Source organism: Aotus nancymaae, unplaced genomic scaffold, assembly GCF_030222135.1.
Source record: "Aotus nancymaae isolate 86718 unplaced genomic scaffold, 86718_ANA_hifiasm-v0.15.2.pri h1tg000053l, whole genome shotgun sequence".
Classification (NCBI taxonomy): domain Eukaryota; kingdom Metazoa; phylum Chordata; class Mammalia; order Primates; family Aotidae; genus Aotus; species Aotus nancymaae.
The window spans coordinates 15,796,981-15,815,531 of record NW_026988467.1 but is presented as its reverse complement, the minus strand read 5'-3'; the positions used below and the strand labels follow the sequence as shown (position 1 = coordinate 15,815,531).

The 18,551-nt window shown below is 54.7% G+C and overlaps 1 protein-coding gene across 1 annotated transcript in view; it reads left to right on the top strand.

Moving 5' to 3' along the window:
- The first annotated feature begins 689 nt into the window (after window positions 1–689).
- IFFO2 (intermediate filament family orphan 2) overlaps window positions 690–18,551 on the top strand; it is a 52,564-nt gene continuing 34,702 nt past the window's right edge. Inside the window, exon 1 of the mRNA XM_021668386.2 lies at window positions 690–1,701. Within this exon, the coding sequence (XP_021524061.2) occupies window positions 1,034–1,701 (668 nt within the window). The 5' untranslated portion in view covers window positions 690–1,033. The remainder of the gene's footprint in view (window positions 1,702–18,551) is intronic.

Genomic DNA, 18,551 nt, shown 5'->3' with positions numbered 1-18,551 from the left:
GGGGACAACCAGAGGCCTTGGCAGTGCCCGGGCGGATCTCGGGAGGACGAGGCCCGCAGCTAGCGTCCGAGGAGCCCACCACTGGGTCCGCAGCGTGGGGGACGTGCCGGCCTGGGCGCCGCCTTATCCCGGGAAGGTCGATCTGGGCCGACTCAGGCTGGAGTGGGGGTGGGGTATCGGTGCACCTTCGGATACTCTGGTCCCCTCGCGGAGTATCGGGGGAAATTTGGGGCCAGGGGCATTGGGGGCGAGGAGGACAGAAAAACTGAGCCCTCTCGGCAGACGACGTGGGAGAGGAGCGCCCTAAAAAGGGGAAAACGAGCGTTGCCGAGGCTGCCGGCCCTTTAAGAGGCCCGGCTGGCTCTGCGGCGGTTCCAGCTAACCCAGTCCCTGGTGCAGCTCTGCGGTCCGGGTCCCCCGGCAGAGAATCGGCGCCGGGCCGAGAGGCAGGATCAGACTCAGGAGAGGGCGTGGCCCCGCCGAGGAGCTGGGCGGAGTCTACGCTGCGGAGAAAGCGGGAGAACCCAGGGTGGGCGGAGCCAAGGGTTCGTGGGCGGGGTCTGGCGCTGCGGGCCTCGTGGGGCGGAGCCTCGGGCTTCGGGAACGCCGCAGAGGGAGGAGGGGTGGGCGGGGCAGTGGCGGGGGCGGGGCCAGTGTCTGCAGTGGGCGGGGCCCGCCGCAGAGAGGGTAGTGCCGGCCGAGAGTCCTCTGCGTGCGGCTGCCGCGGCGCCTCCACAGCGTCTCTGACAGCCCGGGTGGTGCGACCCGCGACCCTTCTGGCCCCGCGCAGACACCGCGGCCTCCATCGCGTCCCGAGGAGCGGCCGAGTGCCCTCGCTCGCCCCGGCGCCCGCCTCCGGGGCCATCCGTCCTGCCATCGCTGCGGAGGCCGCATCTGGCGCGCATCTGGAACCGCCCGGCCGGCAGCGCTGGAGCCCGCGCCCACCCTGGCCCGGCCTCGCCGGGAGCCCTGCCCGGAGCTGGATCCGCATCTGGAGCCGCGGGCCCGGGGCCTTGAGCCGCGCAGCCGGCGCATGGTGAACTCGCTGCTGTTCGGGGAGATGGCCTTGGCCTTCGGCTGCCCGCCGGGAGGCGGCGGCGGGGGCTGCCCCGGCGGGGGCGGCGGCGGCGGCGGCGGGGCCGGGCCGGGTCCGTCGCCGGTGACGGCGGCGCTGCGGGACGACCTGGGCTCCAACATCCACCTCCTGAAGGGTCTCAACGTGCGCTTCCGCTGCTTCCTGGCCAAGGTGCACGAACTGGAGCGGCGCAACCGGCTGCTGGAGAAGCAGCTGGAGCAGCAGCAGAGCGAGCGCGAGCGGCGGCTGCGCTACAAGACCTTCTCCCGCGAGCAGGCCGTGCAGACCGGGCCCGAGCTGCTGCGGCCCCCGGCGCCCGGCGGCGGGCACGGCCTCGGCAGCGGCGCGGCGGCGGGCGCCAACGCCAATGCCGTGACCCTGGGCGGCCTGCCCCCCGGCGGCGGCTCGCACCCGCAGCACTACGGTCGCCTCCCTGGGACCATCTGGAGCTACACGCAGGTGCGGCGCACTGGCGGCGGCGGCGTGGAGACCGTGCAGGGCCCCGGCGTGTCGTGGGTGCACCCCGACGGCGTGGGCGTGCAGATCGACACCATCACGCCGGAGATCCGTGCGCTCTACAACGTGCTGGCCAAGGTGAAGCGCGAGCGCGACGAGTACAAGCGCAGGTGAGTGGCCGCCCCTCCCCCGCCGCCCTGGGAGGGGGCGCCCAGGTCCAGGCTGCCAAGGAATGCTTGAGCGGGAGGGGCCGGGGGTGGGGTGCAGCTGGTCCTGGCAGGTGAGTGTTTGCAGAGCGCTGTACGCACGCCAAGAAGGCCCAGTTATCTAGATCCCAGGATGGGGGTGGGCGCTGGCCACCGTGGGGGCCACCTCCTTGCTGTCACTGGTCAGGCACATTATTTTCGAGGTGACATAATAACTATCTGTGTTTTAATGTGGTCGCATTTAATTCTCAGCACAATACAGCGGGTAAGGCAGTCGTATCCTCATCTTGCAGATGAGGAAACCGAGGTGCAGAAATGCAAAGTGACTTGCTTAAGGTGGCTTGGCTAGTAAGTGGTGAAACCAGGATTTCAGCCAGAGATTTTAACCACTGCTGGCTAGTCTGTCTCCTAGCATAAGTATTTTTCCCAACGAAGTAGGAAGTAGGCCCCCCTCCCTCAACAGATGAAAAGAAAAACTCTAACCAACCCACTGCCTTTTTATTTCTTGAATTAAATGAGATCATGTGTTTGAAAATGGATGGATCTGCCCCTACCCCCTGGGGCCAGTGTCTGCCGTATTGCTCCAGCTCTGTCAGGCCCAGCTTGCTGGATTGGATAACCACAACTACAGCAGACTGCTCACAAGCTTTTATAAAATACCTCCTTTCATCCCTCTTCGCCCCACTCCCTGAGTCTCATGGTTTATTGAGCCCTAACAAACTCAGCTTTAAAAGCCCCCAGGAGAAGATAACGTTGGGCTGGAGACTAGACACTGAATGGACTGAGACCACCATCTCTGGCTAGAACTGGGGTCCAGACTCTCTGCAGGACCGGCCACTGCATTCCTGCCCAGACCAGATTCCCCAGCTGGGGAACTGTCACTGCTTCTTGCCTGCAGCCTGGCTGACAATACTGTCTGCTTGGCTTTCTGATAGGAAGAGAGGGGTCTCCTATCCTCCTCCTCCTCTTCCAATAAAAGGAGAGGGGTCTGTCTGTGGCATCTCATGCCTGGCTAGGGGAGGGGCCCTCTGGCCCTGGCAGCCACTGTTCCAGGCAGGGCAGCCTTCCACTCGGAGCTGTTGCTCTGAACTCCAGGGCTTGGAGGATGTACTGAGAAGGACCCTTCCTTCCATCTCTAAAGGTCTGCCCAGGGACCTGGGCATAGGTCTCCTGGGGCCCCTACCTTATTCTCCCATTGGGCAGGCTAGCAACTGGGTGGGATTCAAATGCCAGCCTTATACCCGCTGGTGAGATTATCAAACCACTTGAAAGCCTGTTTGCTCATCAGAGAAATGGGAATAATAAAATCTGCCCACAGTTGCTGGAGGGGAGAGCAGGATCATGATGCTCTTTGAGAGGTATAAAGTAATCAAGCTGATGTTATTTAAGATGATAGGCACTTTGTCAAGCTAGCAGGGAGTAGACATGCTGAGGGTCCTCAAGCTCTCTCATGCAGGGCCTTGCTTCCTGGCGGTAGGTCTTACACGCCACTGGGAGATGGGCTTCTCTCCTGGGTTACTTCTCTCTCTGGAGGACTTGAGAATGGCCCGCCTGGTGTCTTGCCACAGGGAGGCCACCTCTCGGCCCCTCATGATCAATGTCATTGGGGCAGGCTAGAGAAACAGGCGGTTGCTCTCGATGGTGAAACTGGGGAGGGATGGGCCGGGCCCTCCTGTCTGCCACTGTTGATCGTGTCGTCATGCCTTAGGCTCGTGTTATGTTTGTTTTATTGCGTGTGTGCTTTTTGGACCTGGCTACTAAGGTGATGGAAGAACCGTGCCCAGTCTTGGAGGGAGATGGGTTGGCATTGAGCAATGATCTATTCAAGTTGCACCCAGGGCGTGGGGTGTGATGTCAGCTCCTGGCGCTGGCCTGGAATGAGACAGCGCTGCTGAGACAGGTGGAGTGCGGGAGTCTCTCTTCCCGCCCTTCTGGGATGCCTGCACACCTCTTCTTCCATTTTTTTCTGAAGTTGTCTCAAGACTCATGTTATATTTTTCCAAAGCAGGTATACTCCTTTCCTGGGGCCTCAGTTTCCCTGCTTGTGAAGTGAGGTGCGTGGGCTAGAATTGTGCTCCTTGAAACCCCAGCCTTTCTTAGAGATGCTTTAGGGGCTCCTTTAATATCTAATAAAAATTATCATTGAAATGTACGTTTAGATGTTAATATAGTGACAAAAATGTGCTCACTTACTTTTAAGTTCTTAATACTAACTCATTGGGTTCCGCTAACACGCTAACTTGTTAGTAGTATGTGTTGGGTATCTCCTAACAATTTTCTTTGGGGAAGAGGGCAGACATTTGATAACCGTTTTTTTAAAAAAGTTGAAAAACCACTGGGCTAGGTGATCTCAAAGGGTCTTCCCAGCCTTGACAATAGGCAAATCTGAGTTTGAGCTCCCAGATTGCTTCTGATCCCCTGACCATAAGAGAAGTCACTGTTTGAAGGATGAGACCAAGGTGTTTGCCTGGACTGCTGTGTCTCCACGAGGCGCTTTAAATCATTCCAGGATGTCTATCCCAGAACTCCAAGCAGTGATGTCCAGAAGGAACCTAACCTAGAAAGGAAAGGTTCCAGCATTTCCCTTGGTTCACCTGGAGGAACCTGCAGCTCCCGAGACCCCCATTTGCTTCCCTAAAGGGCAACTTGGGATGCCAGACTCAACGTTCTTTAAGCTGGAGGCTTGTTGAGTTCCACTCCCATGATTTGTGGCCACATCCACACACTACCACCTGTGCTCTTACTTACATAAAATGTTTTAACAACTTCATTGAGGTACAAGTTGCATATCACGAAACCCACCCATTTTAAGTGTACAAGTGAAAGATTAGTAAATTTCCTGAATCATACAGTCATTACCACAATCCCGTTTTAGAGCATTGCATCACCCCCAAAAAGATCCTTCGTGTCCATTTACAGAAAATTCCCATTCCCACCCAGCCCAGGTAATCACTGACCTGCTCTCCGGACATTTCACAGAAAGAGAATCAGACACTCTGTAGTCTTTTGTGTTTGGCTTTTTTCACTTAGATCATGTTTTTTTGAAGTTCATTCATGTTGTAGCATGTATTGGTAGGATGTTCCTTTTTATAGCTGAAAATATTCCACTGTATGTATAGACCATATTTTGTTTATGAATCCACCCAGATATTCAATATATTTTAAACTTCAAACGTCAACTGTAGACCTCCTATCATCATCTCATGTGCCATCAGAGGTCCACGAACTGTGCTTTGGAAACACCAACCCAAACCCAGAGCTCCTGACCTGGGGTGTCTGGGCCCTGGCCCTGGTCACCACTGCTTTGGTTTCTCCTTGGCCCAACCAGTTCTTTACCATGTGGGAAATGTGGTCGCTGAAGCCGCAACAAAGACAAGGTTGTCAAGCATTGATTTGGAAACCAAAACAAACATCTCTACTCTGTCACCACCCAGAGCCACCAAAATATCCTGTTCTGACTTTGCAAGCTGGGGGCTTTTCCCTGGAGATTCCCACTGAATTTATCTGAACTCAACAGTGAAGGGAGACCTTGACTTTAGGTCCAGCTCTGCCACTAGGTGCTGTGTGACCTCTGGCCAATATTCGTGTGACCTCTGAGGCCAATTGCTGCCCACTCTGGGCCTCAGATCCTTCACCTTTGCACGCGGGAGTTCCTGTAGGTGATCTCTCTCAGCTCGCTCTCTGCATTAGGTCAGTGATTCCAAGGGTCCCATATTGTGGCTGATCTTTCTGCCTCTGGAGACCACAGTGTGTTCACTGAAGCCGTTCTCTCTTCCGGGCCTCCCCTTCCCTCTCCTGTCTCTGCCCCAGATGACTAGGGTCCTGGCTCCAGGGATAGGCAGTGTTGCCCATCCCATCCCCAGGCTGAACTGGTTCAACTGTGCCCCCTCTCTTCATTGGCTCCAAAGGAAGGAAGCAGGAAGGCTTTGAGGTTGTCAAGAAAAAGGTCCCTTCAGCCCTGCAGCAGCGGCAAAGTTGCCATGGACTGGTAGAGGAAGTTGCCTGGCGCTGGTAGTGCTGGCCTAGCTGCCTTTCAGGCAGGGCGACTCTTTTGGGGGTCTGGTGCCCCTGTCCAGAAGCCCCTCCAGCCATCCTTGCCCCCTCAGGCCCAGTGTGATTTGCAGCTGGCTGGCCTTGTTTCTTCCTGTACAAGTGGCTGAGTATATGTGCCCCCCAACCTTGAAGTCAGCTTGGAGGCTAGGTTTCTTTTTCCCTGGTGCCTGGGGTGATTGGAGGGGGGTTTGGGAGCCTGGAGAGACCACTGTCATCATTCAGCGTGGTGGCTTTCAGGTGGGCTTTTTAGAGCCCTGGAGTCCGTAGCAGGGCGCCTTGGGAGACCTGGGGGACAGTGGGAGGCTGAGCACCTGGGATTTGACCCACGTCGCCCACCGTAGCTCCATACCTCTCTGACTTCCGGATTGGCAGTCTGAAAAAGATTTCATTTGAAAAAGCGTTCTGCTGTTTTAAAAAGAAAGAAATTGCTGATTTCACTGAGTACTTTCATTTTAAAGGTGGGGAAACCAAGGCTCAGAGGGGACTGGCCGTCAGTGCTGAGCTGGGCAGACCTTCCATCTGGCCTCCCCGCCTCGACGCGATGCCCGCATCATTTGCCCGCAGTCGGGGCTTTGTTATGTTCCTTCCACCTTTTTGTGTGTCTGTTTTAAACATTTTTTTAAAAAGCCACTTTCTGGGATGGGAGGGACTTTTGTCACAGCTATTTCTGACTGTGAGCGGAAGGGGCTGGGCTGTCGGCCAGAATAGAGGACTCCAAAAAGGGATGGTGGGTGGGTCAGCTGGAGTGTCCCATGCCCGTTCCCGTCACACCCCAGGGGGGCCCTCAAGCAGGTGGGTGCTGGCCCCTGAATGTCCCAAAGCCCGAAGGCTGCCCTGGAATGGAAAGCTGTCTGAGGGCTTTGTTCCCTGCCACTCCCATTGACACTTTTGCTATTTCCGAAGCTGCCACCGATATGGATTATTTCTGGTTTTCTAGCAAGGCAGCCTGTGATGGTGGAAAAGGGGTCCGCATACTGGCTCTGCCACTGTCTATGTGAGTGTGGGCAAGTGGCTTGGACTCTCTGAGCCGCCCGTGGAGCTCCCCACTTCGTCCTCTGTGAAAGAGGGATCATCTTGTTGCTCTCCCGGGGATCGAGAAGGAACAAATGAGGTCTGGTGTGAAAGCACCTGGGCCTTGGCAGGTTCCGGGCCTGCCTACCCCCACCGAGCCGCCCAGTCCCCTTCCCCCCCCCCCCGCCGCAAAGTTTGTTCCCTTAATTTACAAGGATTTCTCAGCACGGCCCCGACTGCCTAACAAGTCCATTCCAGGGCACGTCGCCGCACTCTGTGTCCCATGGAGGCGCCAGAGATGGTGTGGGGGGTGGAGGGAAAAGGGCTGCTTCTTTGTCCAGCATCTAAGAAGCCTGTTTGACCTACTCTTAGCAGTTGATTTGTGCATCCGGAAATCTCTCACCATCCCCCAGCCCTTTCTCCCAACTTCCTTTAGGAGAAGCACACAAACCCCTCCATCTAGCGCCTCGGGTCCCTTGAGAACTGTATTACAGAATCCCTTGACCGGGTTGGCATTCTCACTGGGGACAAATTTGGGAGCGATTCTCAGAGCCTCAAGCTAGAGGGAGGGGAATGAGGTCCCAGAAAAGAAAAGGAAGCAGGGAGACAGCTGACGCTGAAGATTCCTTCTCAGAGGAATGTGAGGCGGGACTTTGCCTTGGCAAACGAGACCGGATGCAGGGCCCCCCTTGGGTACCCCTTCCCCCCACGTGTGTGTGCAGTCACACTCACACACATGCACAAACTCACATGCAGATGCACACACCAGGCTCTCTGTTCAGTCCTGTGGCCCACGTCCCCACACATGACGGTGTTTGAAGGACACAGAAGGGTAGACCTGGAATTTGAACACGCCCTTTGCCGCAACAAGATGCGTTGCCTTCCAGGAGAATTGATTTAAACTGTGCCATGTGTCAGCGACACCGGAGGCTGTGGGCTTTGCATTTGCAGTCCTGGCTTTTGATCGCATTGGGAGATGAAGCCCGGCTGGCGTTCCATTTATTTCCTGTGTCGCGGATGGCTGAAGGCCTGGGATGGGAAGGATGCAGGCCTGCCGTGTCCCTGTGCTCAGGATTAGGGATGTGCTGCTCTTTCCTGACTTTCTGCCATCAGTGGTCCTGAGCGCCCACCACCTCCTGCATCACAGCCCCCTACACCCCGAGCTGTAACTATCTGGGATATGTCTGCCCCCACATAGAGTGGAAGCTCTGCGGGGGCCAGCTCCAGCTCTGTCTTCGTCTTTTGCCAGCAGAGCCCAGTCAGGGCCTGGCTAAGGTCCACGCTGAGTAAATACTCATGCAGCAGGGAGGCCTCTGTGTCCAGCTGCTGTGAGCTAGTAGGCTTCCAGGAGGATGGGACAGAAGACCGATGACACAGACCATGTCCAGGGGTTCAGCTGCTTGTGGAGGGGAGGGCCTGCACTTGGAATCAGAAGCCCCGGGCCAAAGTTCAAAAAGTTTGAATGAACCCCCAAGCCTGGCGGTGCTGGGTGCTGGGGCCCCAGGGCAGGAGTTAAAAGCCAAGTGAGCTTGGGCTAGTCACTGCCTCTCGAGCCTCAGTTTCCTCATCTGTAAAACAGGGATGCCAAGCTCTGTGTCCGGAGGTTGTGGGAGAAGTAGACTAGGTGTGGGCTCAGCTACAGCACAGCGCATGTAAATAGTCAAGTTCAGAATGATTTCACAGCACAGAGACTGGGTGCCCTACAGAGGCTGAGCTGTGCTGGCCCTGTAGGGTGGGCAGAGGTTGAGAACCAAGCTGGAAACTGGGAAAGGGTGTCCCGTGCCCTTTGCTGACAGCATCTGTGGGTTGCTCAGCCTTCTGAGTGTTGCCAAACGGTGAGGTGCTTAGAAAATTCCAGGCCAGATGGGAGGCTGCTAAAGGTTTGTGACGTTGCCACTGCCTGCCCACCAGGGGAGTGTCCCCCCACCCACACCTGGCACTGGGCGCTTGGCTTCCTGGGCAGAATGTGGTTTCTCATTCTAGTCCTGGTACAAGAGAAGGTAGTTGTCACCTAGCAGTGAGCCCAGTAAATGCCAATACCTGGTTCTCTTGAGGGTCTGTGGAGCCCAGGTCCTGCTCTAGGCTTGCCTGCGATGTGGTCTGAGCTCCACTATGGCCACCTGAGATGGGGACAGTGGGAAGGTGGGCTTGCCCAGCAACCCTGTGAAGACCACATTCTCTCCATAACATAGCACGATTCTGTGTGTGCCATTTAATCTCTTGCACCTCAGCTTGTCGCTCTGTAAAATGGGGATGTGGTTTCTTAGAGTGCTGCTTCCCAGGTTTGAGGTAAGAATCAATTCAAACAGTGCAGTACAAAACATTTTGAAAAAGGTTTAAAAATAAATCAATATGGCTTAATGCTCCCGTTTATTGAGCACCTACTTTGCGTTAGGTTCAGTGATGACTTCTTTAAATATGTGATACTTATGAGAGCAGTCCCAAGAGGTGGGAAGTGATTATGCTCATTTTACAAATGAGAGGTTCAGAGAGGTGAAGAGATCTGTCCCAGATCTCGCAGTGAGTCCATCTCCATCTCTGGGTCTCTGGACCCCAAGGTCAGTGCTCCTCCCAGGAGGTGGCCTTGTCCCATGCCCCTGGAGGTTGGTGAAGGCTGGCTCAGGGTGAGGAGGCAGGCAGGAGGCACAGGGTCTCCCCAGCACCTGTCACAATATTGCCATGGCGGGTGGCAGAACAGGAGGCGGCTGCCACGCTGGGAAGACTCCCTGCTGTCACTTTACAGTAATTATTTCTTGAGAAGCAAATGAATCACTGGCAGTAGCAGGCAGATGAGGCTCCCGGGCCACTGTGGCAGGCCTGTCCGGGGCCCTGCTCTTTGGTGAAGGTCTCAATGGAGGCTGGCAGGGGAAGAGCTGGGGAACAGGGAACATATTATGACCTGTCTGGTGCTTTCCATGAGGTGGCCCTGCAGGATGGAAACTGAGGCTCAGAGAGGAGAAGTAACTTGGAAATCAGGCTCTAGATCTAACCTTTATCCTGTGTTGAACCCAGAAAGGGCCATGCCCATTGCAAGCCACTTTTCTGCTGTGAGCCTCAGTTTTCACTTCTGTGAAATGTCGCCTAGTAAAGCTGGGGTAGCTATGGATCTCAGCCTCTGAATTAATGCTCCGTTTATCTTGCTCAGCCCCTGTGTGTCCCCAGGGCAGCAGCCAGAGGTTCTCATCCACAGATCAGCAGCAGTAGAGGGCCTTGGGCATTCTGGTGTCTATTTGGGAGCTGGCCTCCGCCCTGGGCTGGAGCCTCCTAGCTTTTGCTTTCAGTCAGTGCTGTGAACTTTGCCAGGAACAGGAAACTTGTTACTATCATTTGGTGCCTCTTCTTGGGGAAGATTAGACTGCTGGGTGTGGATGTCTGAGAAGCGCAAGTGGGAATGTTCTCATGACAGTGGCTGGGCACCCACCGTGGGCCAGGCCCCTGCCCTTGAGAACTCAGAATCTGGGGACATAGACAAACGTGTCATGCCATGTGGCAGCATCGTGTGACAACTGCATGTACCCAGTACCTTCTCTAACAGGGCTTGTGCTTCCTAGGAGCGCAATAAACATGTATCAGTTAATGAATTTCATGCAGTGTTTACATAGCATTTACTCTTTGCCAGGCTTCATTCAAAGCAGTTTGCAAACATTTAATTCATGGAAGCTCTAATAAACCTGTGAGTTGTGTGCTATCATTAGCCCATCTTAGAGTTGCTAAAACTGAGCCAGAGAGACAGGGAGGGAACTGGGCCAAGGCACCTTGAAAGTGGCAAGCCCAGATCTGATCCCAGGAAGTCAGGCTCCAGATCCAACCTTAATCCTCTGCTGTACCAGAGAGGGCAGTGTCCATTGCAAGCAGCTTTCCCGCTTGAGCCTCAGTTTTCACTTCTGTGAAATGGGACTGATGAATCTGACCTCATGAGGCTGTTTGGAAGACCATCTGGAGTGATACCCATGGAGCACTTTGTAAACCGGCAAGTGCAGTGCCTGTGGGGACTAAATCCTTGGAAGCCTTGAGCTCTATCAACACTGCGCTTTCTTTCCCAACTTCCCTTGCAGCCTGATGCTCTCTGAAGCATGCAATGCCTTGTCCTCTCTTGCCTTTACATTCACACCTCCCCTGGATCCTGAGATGGGCTATTGGACAGAAACCTGCTGTATTAGACAGCTTAGAGCGGAACGTTTGCGTGGAACCCAAAAGCTGGGAAGAGAGGAACCCGCAGGGTATAGCTGAGACCTTGAGAGAGTCACTTTGCCTCTCTGAGCCTCCGTTTCTTATCTGGAAAATGGGAATGGTCATGTTGCATGATGGCAAGTGCGATGATGGTGCTCCGATTCCGGCTGCCGTGGCAAAAATCACGAAATGAGCTAGGAGTTCTGGGGAGAGGAGCTGGGCAGGAATCAAATGGCATTTGGGCTTTGGCCCTGGCAGGAGCCCCTCCACGTGGCCATGCTGGGGGTGGGGCCTGTCCCTGAGCTGTCTCCGAGATGCTTGCTCAGCGCTCTCTGGCCTGCGTGCTCCGACTCCGGGATGTGTGTTCACACGAACCCTGCTCATCTGCTGCTCGATGGAGAGAGGCCCCTGCAGTGGAGACAGCGCCTTCCGCCCTCTTAATTGGCCATCTTTATTACTTGGGTTATTTAAGACGGTTCTTGGCTCACTGCCGCCTAGTTGCTGTCTTGGGGGAGGGGAAGAGCTGCTCGTCTAAGTAGACCTTGAGAAATCCCCCGGCAGACAGGCTCCTTTCTGTATAGGGTTGGCCCATCTTCCCAGGCCCGTTGGCACCCCCTTTTTGCTCCTGGCCCACTGTGGTAATGGGCAGAAGGCCATCCTGGGGGGTGGGAGTGGAAGTTTTAGGGAAAGCTTGTTGTAAGGTCAGGACCAGAGAGCCTTGGAGGTTTGGGTTGGGACACTGGTGAGAGAGATGCTGGGATGCCCCAAACCCAGGGATTCTGGAAGGTACCCAAGCTAGTTTTGGGCCAGTCAAGGAAGGCTTCCTGGAGGTGACATCACTTAGATTGTATTTGGAAGGTTCAGTAAGAGTGGAAGAGAAGGAGGGAGGGTGCTCCAGATAGAGAGGACAGCTTGTACAAAGGCCTGGAGCTGAGCTGCGTGCAGGACACAGTGTGGAGCTGCTCCTGGGGCCCGGGCTTGAGCCTGGCACTTCCAGAACGTGGCCTGTCCCGTGCCTGCTTCTTCCTTGTCTTGTCCCCTCCTCCCTCCTGCGGTCTTCTTGGCTCTCATTTTCTGTCTTGCTCTCCTTCCTCGCCCTCTTTCTTGTTTTGTTCTCTACTCTTTGTGGCTGGCTCTCTCACTCCCGTCCTGCCCAGGGCGGGCTCTGAGGGGCACCCTGTCCCCCATCCCTCAGCCAGATGCTGGGCCCCAGTGAGTGGCTCTTGCTGCTGCGGCTTTGTGAGCTCATGGGTGTGCATGTGTGTGCATGCATGTGTGTGTGTGTATGTGTGTGCGTACATGTGAGCACAGGTCTGGAGCCTCTGTTTATATCCTCTGGATTTGGGACCCTTTGGGTCATTGCCCTGCCTCTGGCCACTGCAGACCCGTTGTACTATGGGGCTAGAGGGTAGATCTTGACATCATGGTAGGGGGTAAGGGAGGCTGCCTATGAGAGAGAAACTGCTGGTTTGGAGCTCAGTGCTGGCCACTGGGGACCCTCAGCCTCCCCAGCCCCCATTATGGTCCAGGGCCTAGGATTAAACACAGGTCAGGAGGTGGGGACTGGGGAGGGTTGGCTGCTTCCTTACCTCTCCCCGCAATTACCCTGCCTGTCCCTTCTCCCTCACACCTGTGACTTCCTCTCATCCCCTGGACGGCCCAGAGGGCTTGAGGTGCCCTTCAAGGTCATTTCATCTATCCTCCTGCTTCCAGGCAAAATCATTCCCTGACATCCCAACCAAGTTAGATATGCCTTCTGTCTTTCACAGTGACTTTCAATCATCCTTTCGTGGTTTCTATTTCTCTCTTACCCCTATTCACAGATCCATGACCATTTTATAGATGAGAAAACAGAGGCCCAGTGAAGGCGAACAGCTACTTTGAGGTCACGCAACACAGCAGGGGCTGGAACCCAGGTCTTCTCACCCTGCCCCCTCAACAGGACTCTCTTGAAACCCTTGAGCTCAGGGCTCCCTCTGGGGGCTGCTGGTGCTCTCAGGAGGGGTTTGGAAAACTCCCAGAGGACAGAGCACTTGGAGTGGAGAAGCCACTGCCAGAGGCATGACTTGGAGCCTGTACAGTGGGGTCCACAGACACTGGGCCCTGCTCCTCCACCAGACATCTGGGTCCCTGGCGCTGTGGGTGAAGCTCCCTCAGCCTACAAAAGAGACATCTGAGGTTGCCCGTGCGGTTTGTCTCCCTGTTACAAGAGGCACTTCTCCAGCCCCTGGCCCGGCTTTGAGGTCTTGGGATGCTGACACTGACCTGCCTTCCGGGTCTGCCAGCCCTGTGCTTGGCTGCCTCATCTATCTGGGCCTAGTTTTCCTTTTGTATGAGATGGGATGGGATGGTGAGACCCACAGGGTGTTGGTGAGCCTGGCCCAGGAAAGGCTGCCCTGTCTCTTTATCTCTGGGGAAAGCCCTGGAGCTGGAAGGCTTGAGAACTTTGCCTAGAATGTTGGTGCTGGGTGAACCATAGAGGCTGATCCTTCATTCCCCACAAAGACTATGTTTCTAGAGCTCCTTGTCTGGGGATGAGGCCTGACAGATGGTACTTTGGGATTTGTACATGTTTTTATATGGAAAGACTTTTTTTTTTTTTTTTTTTTGAAGACAGGGTCTTGCTCTGTTGCCCTGGCTGGAGTGCAGTGGCACAGTCATAGCTTGCTGCATCCTTGAACTCCTTGGGCACAAGCAATCCTCCTGCCTCGGCCTCCCAAGTAGCTAGGACTACAGGCACACACCACTACACCCTTCATTTTTTAAAAATTAATTTTGTTGAGACAGAGGTCTCGTTATGTTGCCAGGGCTGGTCTGAACTGTGGGCCTCAAATGATCCTCCTGCCTTGGCCTCCCAAAGTGCTGGGATTACAGATGGGAGCCACTATGCCTGGCTGAGTCTCAATATTATATTGCAGTTGGTTTCACACTTGCCTTTAAAGAAAATACTAGCATTTAAAACATCAGGACTTAAATTTGCCGGGTGTGGTGGCACTTGCCTGTAATCCTAGCTACTTGGGAGGCAGAGGCAGGAGAATGACTTGAACCCGGGAGGCAGAGGTTGCAATGAGCCAAGATTGTGCCATTACACTTCAGCCTGGGCAACAGAATGAGACTCTGTCTCAAAAAAAAGTAAAAAAATAAAATAAAACATCAGGACTTATCTGACTTGGAAACTGAACCCCTGAGCTCAGCAGGCTACTGTTGGCAGAGGCAGAATTAACCTGATGCTAAGTTTAGGGACTTCCAACTTGTAGGTTACTCCTTTTCTGACCCCTAAGGCATCATTCAGTTGTGGGGAATTAAAAGGAAATTGCTTCATTTGCTCTTGCCTCATGTTTCCTGTTGGCCGGTGATTCGGGCCTTCTCTTAGGTGGGAATTCTGGCTCAGGGGCGAGACTGCCTGGAGTTGTCTTACTGCTCTGAGCCTCAGTTCTCTCATCTGTAAAATGGGGATGACAGTCTTAGCTGATGAGGTTGCAGGGATTCAGTGAGATGGTGCCTGTGGAGTGCTAAGTATGGCGCTGGCCCCTCAGCGGTTACCGCTCCCTCCCTCCTGCCCTGGCCTGGCTCCCACCAGCCCCCAGGCCCCAGTTTGTACAAATAAAAACGTGTACAAATCCCAGAGTACCATTGTCAGGCCATGTCCCAGACAAGGGGCTCTGGAAACATAGTCTTTGTGGGGAATGAAGGGATCAGCCTCTATGGTTCACCCAAAACCAACATTCTAGGCAAAGTTCTCAAGTCTTCCAGCTCCAGGGCTTACTCCGGAGATAAGGAGAGAGGGCAGCCTTTCCTGGGCCAGGCTCACCAACACCCCGTGGGTCTCATCATCCCATTCCATCTCCTACAAAAGGAAAACGAGGCCCAGTGAGAACTGCCTGCTCCCTCCCCCTTTGAAGACTGGCCTTTTGTGTTCCAAGCACTTCCTCTCTCCAGTAGAGCGGCCTGGGCAGAGAGGAGGTCATGTCCCCTCTCTTTAGCAGACTGTTAGCGCAGGGTGACTGGGAAGGCAAGACCTGGCATTTGAGGCTGTGTGCGGTGCAGGGTGTCGCCTGGAGCCTGTGGCTCCTAGGAGGGCCTGATGGAATGTGGACATGAATGGGGGAGTCTTTCCCTGTCCCTGCTTCCCTGGGGATCATGGACTGTCTCAGCTTCCCTGTTGTGTGGATTTGGAAGCAGCCTCAGGGGGTCACATCACAGGTCTGAGGTCTTACTATGAGGAAGGGCCAGGACCGGGATTTGAACCTTACTCTTGCAGACTGTTACCCAAAGTAATCTCTGCCACACTTGCGAGCTCATTCTGGCAGGCTGGGATACGGGAGTTCAAGCCCTGTCCTGTGAGCAGGGCGGCTTTTCCTCCTTCTGGGTGTCCATAGGCAATGGGTAGATGGTTTCTGTGTTTTCATAGACTGCCTTGTGAGGCCTTGTGGGTGAAGGGCCCATTCCCAGACCTTGGCAGAGGAGTGACGTCGAAGGCTGGCTTGGCATTGTTTCTTCAGGGTTGACGTCAGGGCAGCTGGTTTAGGGTTTCATCTGTGAGACAAAGGCTGCTTTGTAGCTTCTGCCCAGTTTAAGTCCGGGCACATCACCCCTCAAGGTGGGAAACGAGGTGGAAGGGATTGCAGGGCCCAAACAGAGAAGCCCTGGGAGGCTTGGCTTGTGCTCAACCCCTCCAAGAAGGGAGCCAAGACCTCATAATTTCATAGCCATCTTACTCACTCCCCGAGAGCACCCTGTATGGCCACTGCAGTGTTCAAAGCTTCGCACATGTGTTCTCCGGAACATCACACCACTCCAGCAAGGTGGCTGTGGGTATGTCCATTGTACAGATGAGAAAACTGAGTCTTGGCAGGTGAAATAACTTGTTTCTTGTCAAAGCTAGAAAGTGGCAGAGTGGGCATGTGACCTCAGGTCTCTCTGGCTTAGTTCCATCACTGTTGAGTCTCGTGTTGTAGCCAGGTTTGGAAGGGGAATTCTGAAAGCCAAGATACCCTAGGATCAGACTGGAGCAGATAAGCAAACCTCATGGCTTTGGGGGAGACCTGGAACTTTCTCTTGTCAGGATTTAGAGTTGGGTCACTGCTTTGAGCATGTGTTGTGTATTCATATCTGCATAGGTAGGTATGTGCATACATATGTACAAGTTAAAGAAGGACATTGGATACTGGAGGGTCTGTATCACTGGCAACTGATTCCAGGGAGGCCTTGTGGGCAGGTGTAAGGAGTCATCCCAGAGGGTACCTAGGAACTTCAGTTCTTCTTTGCCAGGATTACCCTACTTGATCATTCATTCTTCCATCTGTTTGTTCGTCTGTCTGCTCATCCATCCATTACTCCATCAGTCCATCCATCCATCCATCCATCCATTACTCCATTAGTCCATCCATCCATCCATCCATCCATCCATCCATCCATCCATCCATCCGTCTGTTAGTCCATCAGTCCGTCCGTCCATCCATCCATCCATTATTCCATCAGTCCGTCCGTCCATCCATCCATCTGTTACTCCATCAGTCCATCCATCCATCCATCCATCCATCCATCCATCTGTTCATCCATCAGTCCATCCATCCATCCTTTTCTGGGCTGCTGTGCTCAAGCTCTGTACTCGGGATTTGGGGATGATGCTGCATGCACTGGGAGCTTGCAGATTCTGGGGAGCTTGCCAAGTGACAGTTAAATCAGGGCTGGAAGAGTCCATAGAGATTGGTTAGACTTTTCTTTCCCTTTCATCAGAGAGGAGCAGTGACTTGCCCAAAGTTGCATGGCAAGTTAGTGGTGGAGCTGGGGCTCAAAGTCAGTCTGTAAGTCCTTGCCCCATGTTTTTGCTTCTCCGCTGTGTTAACAAACAGCTCTCACTCCTGGCTGGCAGCCCCCTTACCAACCTCTTCCCTCCTCTGCTGTTTTGATGTGTTCTTGGCTTTTCGGGAGTTGTTGGCAGCCTCTGTTCTGAGAGACTTCCAGAGGTGCCTCCTGAACCAGCATGCAGGCCCCAGACTAGAGCCAAGCTTGGCCATGCTCTGCCCTGAGATGACACCCTCCTGCTTCTGGAACAGCAGGTTGGCTGAACCCCTGAGGGGAGAGACTCCAAGGCCCTGTTTACTTTCTTACTTTACCATACTAGACACTGGCTTCTTTTCCTCCAGGGGTATCCAGAGGTCGTTTGTTCCTTCCTCATCTTGGGGCTAGGACCATTGCAAATCCTGCCTGAAGATCTTATTGCCTAGGAAGCCCATTCCAGAGCCCTTTCTGAGACAGGCTGTCCAGTGTCCTTGTGGGCTTTTCCATTGGGAAGTGCTTCCTGGTGTCCAGCCATAATCCCTATTGCTGCATGTTCCCTTTGTTTAGCCTTCCACGGAGTAGGAAAGTGGTTGGACATCAGTTGCCTGGTAGTTCTCAAGGCAGCACCATTACCTTGCTGTGTACCCTCTTCTCACCTACAATCTCTCTTTTTTCCACTTCCTTAGAGACTGTGCCTTGACTCAGATACAAGTTGAGGCATGATCTTTATGCAGAAAAGATCTGGCTGGTCCCTGTAGGATCCCACAAGTTTCTGGGAAGGAGGCACATTCCTTTTCTAGGAGTCATGGAGCCCTCTAGCCAGAAGTGGCCTGAATCCCAGGGATCACTCTGGTCCCATCTTTCCTGATGGGGAAACTGAGGCCCAGAGAGGTTGAGCAACACATCCACAGCCATTCAGGCAGCCTGTCAGAGTTGGGTGTCCTTCTTCATGGGGCAATGCTGCTTCTATGGTTTGGGCAGGGGGCTTGATAAAGGTGGCTGGTGGCCTCTTGGCCTGGTGGTCCCTGCCCCAGACAGATGTCCCGGAAGCAGAGCAGCCATCCTCATGTGGCCACAAAGGGCTCCCTGGCCTGGAATCAGTGCTTCTGCCTGCTGTTCCCTGGGTTGGCGGATTCCTGGCAGTCCTGGATTGCCCTTAGGGCCGAGGAGTGGCACCTCCTCTGCTCCCACCCATCCTGTGTCTTCCACTCATCCCACAGCCTCCCAGACTCCCTTTCGGCCCTTGAGGCACCAGGGAGGCCCCTCACCTCCAAGGAGAGAGGACAGGAGGCCTGAGTGTACATCAGTGATTAAGTTGCCAGGGGGACACTGGCTTCTGTGGCTGTGGCAAGAAGGGGTTAAGCAGTGTTGCCTGCCAGGGCTGGGCTCCCAGCTGGTGTCCTGGCCCCTGGGGCCAACCATGCCATCTGGCCTGACAGATACCACACTGTGTCCCATCTGTCCTGAGGCAAAGTCACCAGGAGGAGACTGTCTGCTGCCTTTGAGAGCCTGCAGGGGTGGGCGTGGCCCCTGCCGTCTGTCGCTGGTAGGGGTTGGGGGGGGCGGTCAGGGCAGTTGGGAAAGGGCTCCCCACTGGGCAGGCTGTCCTCCCTGCAGGGACTCCCTGAGTGTGAAGTGGGGGAGTCTGAGTCCCAGATGTGGTCCCAGCTTCCTTGTGCAGAAGGTCTAGAGAGGCGCAGGGATGGGCTCGGGGCCACACAGTAAGTCAGCACAGGCAGAGCTGGGCTGCCCTGAACGCCCTGCTGGTGGCTATGCCCTGTGGCTCCAGCTCACAA